Source organism: Seriola lalandi, unplaced genomic scaffold (assembly GCF_002814215.2).
Source record: "Seriola lalandi dorsalis isolate HSWRI2012SDOR001 ecotype SW California unplaced genomic scaffold, Sedor1 jcf7180002054959, whole genome shotgun sequence".
Taxonomy (NCBI): domain Eukaryota; kingdom Metazoa; phylum Chordata; class Actinopteri; order Carangiformes; family Carangidae; genus Seriola; species Seriola lalandi.
In genome coordinates, this window is record NW_019525510.1 from 1,268,977 (window position 1) to 1,278,045 (window position 9,069).

Genomic DNA, 9,069 nt, shown 5'->3' on the forward strand with positions numbered 1-9,069 from the left:
TTGATCTTTATTGAACTTTACAAGCTATCCAGCAGTGTCATGTCCTTCAAATTAGCCCCATCTTCACCACCTGCAACATTAAAGCGATGTACACATTAATGCAAATTATAATAACCCAAATAATATGCTTATTCGGAAATGGGCCAGTTTGCAAAATTAATACTTTTGGTGCTTTACTTATATTTTGATGGTAATACTTTTGTGCTTTTACTTGTTGCACTATGTGACAGTATTTCACAGGTAAGTAGCTATAACAACAACAATAATAATAATAATAATAATAATAATACAACTAAATAATAATTAATAATTTTTATTATCTGTGACAAACTTTATCAACGTTGTCGCCTACATATCCAAGTCTCGCGATAGCATACCTGAGCGCTCTGTCTGCAGTTGTCACCTGAGACTCGGGAGCTCGGGACAGGAGCAGGAGTCCGGGGATAAGAGGCGACTGTGAGATCATTTCACCGTTTTCAGACGTTTTTCACTGACATGTGACATATTTCGGTTTGGAGTTACATTTCGATACTCAGTAACATCATACGTCCGTTACGGAGTTTACTAGTTTGTCTCGTACGTTTGACCGCTGTCTGTGTCCTACCGTTAGCCTTAGCTGCTAACGGCTAATGATACCAAGCTAACGTTAGCTCGCCAGACTGATAGAGAAACGTTAGCATCATTAGCTTACCATGTATCCAGGCTGACAGATACTGTCCAATGGCGAACTTCAAAGAAGCAACTTTACTTAAGAATAGATAATGTCTTGTAAGGATATGTTTGAAAGGTGTTCGTGAGTTGAGGTTGAAACCCTTTGGATTTACTAACACTTCGTGGATTAGTTGAAAGGAGGAAGTAACAAACGTTAAGTTAGCTTATTTAACTGCTGTCACAGCTGCAGTAACTTGCATTATAGTACTAAATTAGGAGATATTTCCTTTTCTCCTATTCCAGACTGTTACTCTTAATTCTGAGTACAGTGCTGTTGTCCCTGGCAATTGTTTATAACTAATAAAAGCTTCTTGCAAAATGATGATGATGTGCTTTGTGTTATTACACAGAGGATATTTGTGAACAATATGCACGTTTCACACTTGAATGCTCTGTTTATAATAACTGTACAAACAGAAGTAACACGATGTAAATTATATCTATCGTAATTAAGAGTGATTGCACCCATAAGCCAAGTAGAAATGGCAGACAGACAAATGAGACGAGCAGTAAGTTACTTAATGATAGTTAATAAAAGCACATCTAATGCCCAGAATTGCTTCGTTCTTATTTTAGACCTGGACTCTAGACAGTGGCCAGAGCTCGAAGGTCAGGGGATTTTGGAAGCATATCGTTATTTGATGATGGCAATGCTGTAGGTAAAAGTACAATAGACACAGTAATTTAATGTCTTGCTGCTGTGTTCTGCTCTCCGTTGCAGTGAGAATGTCTTTGAATGAAGAGGGTTACGTGGTTCGGATCAGAGGACTACCCTGGTCCTGCACTCAGGAGGAGGTGGCCAGTTTCTTCTCTGGTGAGAAAAAGCAGACATATTTTTTAGGCAAATGTAAGACTGTGAAACTTCATCTTTAATGATAAACTTTTTCGCTCATTATAACACTGTGTCAAGGTTTTTGATCCATTTTAGTGGATATAATAGTTTTTATGCAAGTGAACATAAAGGTGACAAAAAACTTTCTTCATATTTGCATTGTGTTTAGAGTACCTGCAAACACAAAGCTTCACAGTTTCACCTGAATTATTTTTTATTAACTCTGCAAGTCAAACAGTATTTTGACATTCAAATCAGTGGGATTTTTATCATGTCAGGGCTCAGTTGCAATGCAGTGCTGCTCAGATATGCAGTAGAAACCTGCCTCAAAACTCGTATTGGTTGCACAAGTATAAGTGGAATCTATCTGGTCTGATTGCCATTTGATTTGTGACAAATTTCAAAAGACGTATTTCCCTCCTATAACATGTGTTGTCGTTATGCACAGAAACGGTCAGTGTTTCTCCACCTTTCCTGAGCTGTAACTTCATCTTAATGTTTCAGTTTTCACATGACTCCAGCCAATAAAGTGCTGTCAGGATCTCCAGTGAATCAGCAAATATACCGTTGGATATTATTTTCGAGAGCTCCAAACAGTTCAAATTAGATAGGATCCAGTTATAGCCTTCAATGTGATTTCTCCTTTCTGAATAGGCATCCTTTAAAGAAATCTCAAACAATCTTAATTATTTACAGACTGTGATATCGTTGGGAAAGTAAACGGAGTGTGTTTCACCTACTCAAAAGAAGGTCGACCGAGTGGAGAGGCATTTATTGAGCTGAAAACAGCCGAGGATTTCAAGAATGCCCTTGCCAAGGACCGTAAATACATGGGACACCGATACATAGAGGGTAAGCAGCATAAACTGGCATAACAGACTGATGGTCCAGTGAATGTTTTTCTAATTGTGTGGATTTTCTCTTTGAATATTTGCTGCATCTTGTGACATTACTGCATATTACTCAGTTGCTAACATCTTATCAGTTTACCATTATTGTCCTTGTATTTTAAATGCATATAAAGGTTTGTGTCATGGCTTTCCCGTACTGATTTCCATTTACAGATATATGTTTCTTTGTCCTTTTAGACAATATATGACATGTTTGTTATTCTATGTTCATCTGTTTGTGTGTCTGAATCAGTGTTCAAGTCAAACCGTAGTGAAATGGACTGGGTGCTGAAACGTAGCGGTCCTGCTGACTATGACAGCTGCAGTGGCTGCATGCTGAGACTTAGAGGCCTACCCTTCGGCTGCAGCAAGGAGGAAATTGTTCAATTCTTCTCAGGTACATGAACACTTTTAATTACTCTATTGAATTGTACTGATATTACACCATTCATGTTGATCTGAGGGATAGTTTTTACACACTGTTTAACAAGAGTTGTAGTTTTTTTACACCACAGTGTAAGGTGCTGACAAAACTACAACTAGCAAATATGCAAAAGAACCTCTTAATTTGTAGTAAAAGACAAAACCTGAGACAAAACTAATACTCAGTCACTTGTCAATATTTATATATGGCCCTCTATTACCTAACCATAGGCTTCACAGGCCCTTAAGATCAACAGTTAGCTGCAACTTGAAATACAGGCAAATGGATTTATAATAGCCTATTATTATTCTAATAGCAAGGTTATGTTTGTAGAAAAATTAAACATGATCAATCAACTTTACATTTACAAGTCCTTTCTTCAGCACTGACATAAGATCAGGAAATGTGACTGATTGTATCTTGAAAAATCCAAAGTAGTGCCAACTGCACTTTGAACGGTGCTTTGCTGCACAGTGGATCAGCCTCACACAGCCACACTACAACATCCATATACAGCAACATTTAGTGTTATAGATAGACAGTTTTGCCAACGCATTATCTTCACACACATAATGTTTTCACCTTATTGATTTCTCTCATTATAAATTGGTACTTGTAAATCTAATGTACCTTATTTGCAAACATCTGTCCCAAAGGTAGGCAGGCCGACGCATCTGCATACAAGTGTCTTTGTGTCATGGCCCAAAGGCCTAATGTATGTTTGTTTTTGTAGTATAGTAATACTGTGTTGACTAATTTGTCCTTGTAGTGAATCATTAGTATGATTTTTACCACAATAGTGTTAACACGTTATTTAGCATATTTGTGCTATATGACCTTGATATCATGCCTCCTAAAGAGGGTTTAACGGGCTGGGCTGGTTTGGCTGAGGGAGACAGTCCTATGACACTGATCTGGGGTCAGTACTGTGATTCTACTTATTGGCAGCCTCTTTCTAGGATTATTAACAGCAAAGAATTATTATAATTATTACATTGTGTCTCACTCAACACTAAACAATCATTTGGCCATTGATCTAAATTCAGTAGTGTAACAGAGAAAAAAAACTCCTCTGCATCCATTATAATACTCTGACTCCAGGCCAGTATTTCTTTTATTCCCTTGCTGGGCACTTAACAAGTGTAAATTCAGTCCTCTGAGATGCCCCTTTCTAATGCAGTCTTATGAAATACAACAGCTGTTGTTTATTCGCTATCATGACGTATATTAATCCTGAAAGCTCCAGTGATGCAGTGGGTGTTGTTCAATCCTTCTATATCAGTCTACCTACCGACCTATGTATTTATGTGTGCTTGGGTTGAAGGGTTGAGAATCGTGCCAAATGGGATTACTCTGCCAGTGGACTACCAGGGGAGGAGCACAGGGGAAGCCTTCGTGCAGTTTGCCTCAAAGGAGATAGCAGAAAAGGCTCTGGGGAAACACAAGGAAAGAATAGGGCACAGGTGGGACAGACGGGAAAGGGACGGGCTGGACTGGGTTGGGCTTCTACTGTAGTATTAAATGGGTGGTCTTTTTAGTATAATCTTATTAGTATAATTATGGTATTAATGGGATGGGTCTGTTATAGTTGAATGATAAGCATGGGTTGGTGTGCTAGAATAATTGTTAAGATAAAATTGTAAATTAATTGGGTGGGCCATGTAATATTTATGAAAATGCTAACGGGCTGGGTTAAATGGCTGGTTCTAAGGGGTTTATGTATTGTAATTATGGTGACATGTTGACAATTGGGATGAAACGTCATGTATCTAATCTTTAGATTAAAGGTGGTGTGAACATTTTATGCCATAGACAGTTTTATAGGTGGTCATTCATGACATGGGAGTTCTATTTACCTGTGTTAGCGCAACATCATCATTTTATTGGCACTTCCTTTATATCCTTTCATACATGTACCATATAGATAATTTACTGTGAAGATGGGATTAAGCATAGAAGTATAGCAGAGGAAAGACAAGGCAGCTTCCACCATTGATGCATCAGACTTATTTCTGCTGTGCTAAATCATTAAAATTATCAATACAACAGGTAAAAGCCCTGTAAGGATTTCTATAACTGTAAGTAACAAGAGGTGAGGTTGGTATAGAAATCTACTACAGCCCTAAACCCAGCTAATGATGAGATTTTGTTGAGGTTGTTCAGTCATTCACTCAGCTCCAGGTTAAAACAACTTAGACCACTATTTAGAATATTTGTTTTATTTGTGTGTGTTTATCTTCTCTCTCTGTAATTCATATCTCTGTATGTAACCTGAGCTAAGCCATTTCTACACCGTAACCCTCTCCTCTGCCCCCTACACCCAATTGGCCTCTTATATTGCAGGTATATAGAGATTTTTAAGAGCAGTCGTAATGAGATCAGAGCCTACTATGAGCTGCCCCGGCGGGGAATGGGAGGCCAGAGACCAGGGCCTTACGATAGACCCATGATGGGGGGCCCAAGGGGAGGGTTTTTTGGCCCCGGGCCTGGCCGTGGTGGGACTCTGATGGACACCATGAGGAGTGGAGGAGGTTATGGAGGAGGTAAGCAGCTTTTTGTTTTCGTGCGTACAGTAATATCCTGCCAGTGCTTAAACTGACAGAACATGTGATGCTGTAGAAGGCAATATAAAACAATTTTTATTAACTTCAGCCCATGTTCTGTTTTTGGTTTCACTGGTGCTGTTAAACACATCACATCAAGTCATGTGAAATAAACAAACTGCAGGAAACACAACCATCCCAAAATGAGATTCAAACAAGAACAATGCCAGTTTTGAGTATTTTCAAAGAATGCTGACAATTGACTGGTCCCTTAGCCACATATTTTATTTTATATTTATATTTTTTGATTTTGTCGGTTAAGTAAATAAACAAGCCTACCTTAAATTCCTATTTTCTTCGGTCAGTTTCATTATGGTTATTTTTTTGTAGCAGTGGAAAACCATTTAGAGTTCAATTCTTAATTATAGTATTTATCTATAAAGCAGTATAATCAATAACTTACAATGATAAGTATAAACAGACATCATAGTGCCACTTGAATATTCACTTTGATGGTGGAGGGGTTGACTAATGGGTTCACCTGCCCAAATTAAGTTCTTTTGAGCCTGCAGAAGTTTTACTGTTTTTTTGTTTGTGTGAAATGACAGTTTGAGTTTTCCTTTGTTGTTCTGTCTTTGTGTCTGTGTCCAGGTTACGGTGGCTTTGACAGCTACAATGGTTTCAACAATTACTGTTTTGGCAACGGCATGTTTGACGAGCGAGTGAGAGGAGAAAGGGGAGGAAGAGGTGAAGTCCAAATTCTATTTCCCCTAGAGTCTGGCATTTAGATGTAATGAAATGGTGTTTGAAAGCCTCAGTTCATAAATACAGTTTCGCACCCCTGCTGAGAGGCTAAAATGTTTTCCAAAAATGTACATTCTCATCATTTTTAATTTTTCATGTTTTCACTTTGAAATGAAATTGACATGACTTTGGTGCAAATCTTTAACTAAGCAGTGGATTCTGACCATCTTCACTCGTCATTCCCAAAGATTCAAAGATTTCAGTATCAATAAGACAAATAAAGGTTGATATGTATCAGATTACTTCTCTCTTCTACATCAGTAAAGGTGGTATTGGTAATCTGTGGGTTTGTTTGTGTGTGGTTTATCTCAGGGATGGGAGGCCATGGCTATGGTGGTCAAAGTGACAGTGGCTCAGGCTTTCACAGCGGCCATTTTGTCCATATGAGGGGTCTACCTTTCCGTGCCACAGAGGGAGACATTGCCAAGGTACTGCTAAGAACATACACTGAGACCAGTTACCTTTATTATTTTAAATATAAATGAAATTTAGGATTGTAGCAACAGTGGATTGTGCCGGAGGCTGAGTTTCTGTCAACACCATCAGACCATTTGCAGCAAACAGTTACTGCTGTTGGCTACTGCACCTAGGAAGCTCAGTCTCATAATGGTGATTTTAGCAAAAATGTAACTGAAAAGAATTAATCATTTTAATTGTTCAAGCCATCCATCACTTCTTTGGCACTTATTAGGATCCAAGATGCATTCATTTCATTAATTATATTATCAGGAATTATTGTTGTATACTGCTGAAAAATGACTTAGAAACTCAGAAATTTAACTTGGGGAACCCTGTTTCTGTTTATGTTGTATTCATACTGTATAATGCTGTTAGTCGAGAAGCCCATTAAGACCTCACTAAGACTGTCTGCCTGCCTATTCATGTGTATATATATCTGTGTGTGTATATGTCTTTTTTTTCCCTTCATGCAGTTCTTCTCTCCTTTAAATCCACTGAGGGTCCACATTGATGTGGCTCCTAACGGCAAGTCAACTGGAGAGGCAGATGTGGAGTTTCGCTCCCACGAAGACGCTGTGGCAGCCATGTCCAAAGACAAGAACCACATGCGTATGTCCTCTTTTTCCTCTTCAGCTTGTGTGTCCTGCTGTTGGTCCTTGGGAAAGCACTTTATGCAACAATACACAAAACTACTTGTTGATTAAAAGCAAAGTAGTGGATCAGTTGTATCTACAGAAGCAGAACAGTAGCACAGATTTTCAAGCTCAGTAGATAAACTGCCAGGATTTTAGTTGGCCGACTCAGAGTCGGGCAGGTTTTAATGTTGGAATCAAAAGAGCATTAAATAAGCACAATGATGGTAAAAACAATCAGATATATACAGGTGTGCAAGTATTTTTCATGACAGTATTTGCAATATTGCAGATGATAGTTCAACTAATTGGGAAAGTAACCAGGTGGATTTAAACCTTGAATAGGTGAGTGATGAATTGATGTTGTTCTCCACAGAGCATCGCTATATTGAGCTGTTTCTCAACTCAACAGCCAGTGGAGCAGCTGAAATGAGTGAGTTTTCATCAACAATTTTCATTTAGGCGATTTTAAAAATTTTATCACCATTTTATTTTATTCTTTTATATTGTAGTTGTATTAATTCAAGTGTCATCCTGTTTAAACTCCTTTCAGGTCGTGGCGGCGGTGGTTACTATGGTAACTCAGGAGGGGGCGGAGGCTCACGGAGCAGCGGGCTGCGAGGTGCATACTGATAAAGTCATCCCACTCTTCAAATCCATCCTGGCATTTGTCTCACGTCTCCTTAGGCCACATTTACTCAACTAATGTTTCGAAACAGGAAAGCTGCTACGAAGTCACTCGTTTGTTTTGTTACAGCTGTTCTTAGGTGAAGTTATACCTCGACCCCACAGTACTAAGATACTACAAACAGGCCAAATATGACCTTAGCAAGCACCATTATATGACCATTCCTAAAAGCATATGAAGAACAAAACAACTTGACAATATGAAAATGTTGGAGCTGTTGAAGGTGCTGAACATGGTCAATAAGTCATTATTTATTGATCTTTTATTTCTAAAATTGGATGTAATAGATTTTCTCTAGCGATCTAAGAGAAATCAAACACCTTTTTATTTTTCCAGAGATTTGAATGGGATTGAAAGGGCAGTAGCTGAATATTTTAAAGTTTGTAATGACTTTATTTGGATGCACTTTAATTCATCTTGTTACACATCTGGCTTGTTGGCAGGAGATGTAAATCAGTGCAGATGCAGCAAGGAGGCAGACCTTCATTGGACACAGACTTACAGGTGTGAGATTTTCTGTGATACACAAGAAAGAACAATTTTGATTGTCAGTACACTGTCAGGACCAAGCATGTTCACTTTGATCCCATCACTTGATGATAACAGTGCTCTGGCTTGGATGACGTGTTGAGGTGAATGATGCTCTTTAAGAGGCCAAGCAGTGAGGAGCGACATCAAAACAAGGAACTTTAGCTAAGAAATTCAGATGTTTTAAACGCACTCTAAAAAACTTATTTTCAGCAGAACAAATAACCAACCTGTAACTATTTTATACCTGATTTCAGATTGGCTTTCCTGCTTTGAAAAGTGTAACAAATGTGAGCCATTGTGTTTTTTATGAATGTTTTCACAGTTCATTACAGAATTTAAAATTAAGTTGAATATTATATTCCACTCTCAAAGAGTGGAAGTAAAATAAAGTCTCTATATTTGAGCTGTAAAATAGCTTATGCAGCTGTTGTACATTTTGCCTAATAAATTTTATATTTAATTCTCCATCTCTCTCCCTGACTGATGTCACTTTTGAAGAGGTATTTGTATCATGGTTGTGAATACATCTGAATATATTAAAAATAAGTGATTTCT

General features: G+C 38.2%; 1 protein-coding gene across 2 annotated transcripts; it reads left to right on the forward strand.

Annotated features, from left to right (window-relative positions):
- The first annotated feature begins 383 nt into the window (after nt 1-383).
- Nucleotides 384-8,979, forward strand: hnrnph3 (heterogeneous nuclear ribonucleoprotein H3 (2H9)). Of its 2 annotated transcripts, none has more exons than XM_023395286.1 (11): nt 384-456; nt 1,433-1,525; nt 2,240-2,395; nt 2,687-2,830; nt 4,182-4,320; nt 5,201-5,400; nt 6,052-6,147; nt 6,517-6,632; nt 7,137-7,272; nt 7,672-7,728; nt 7,849-8,979. In XM_023395286.1, the coding sequence occupies exons 2-11, from the start codon at nt 1,438-1,440 to the stop codon at nt 7,926-7,928; spliced, it is 1,212 nt and encodes a 403-aa protein (XP_023251054.1). In that variant the 5' UTR covers nt 384-456; nt 1,433-1,437; the 3' UTR covers nt 7,929-8,979. The 2 variants fall into 2 exon arrangements, with proteins under 2 accessions (XP_023251054.1, XP_087026905.1); XM_087170779.1 differs by lacking the exon at nt 384-456 and adding an exon at nt 558-576.
- The last annotated feature ends 90 nt before the right edge of the window (nt 8,980-9,069 follow it).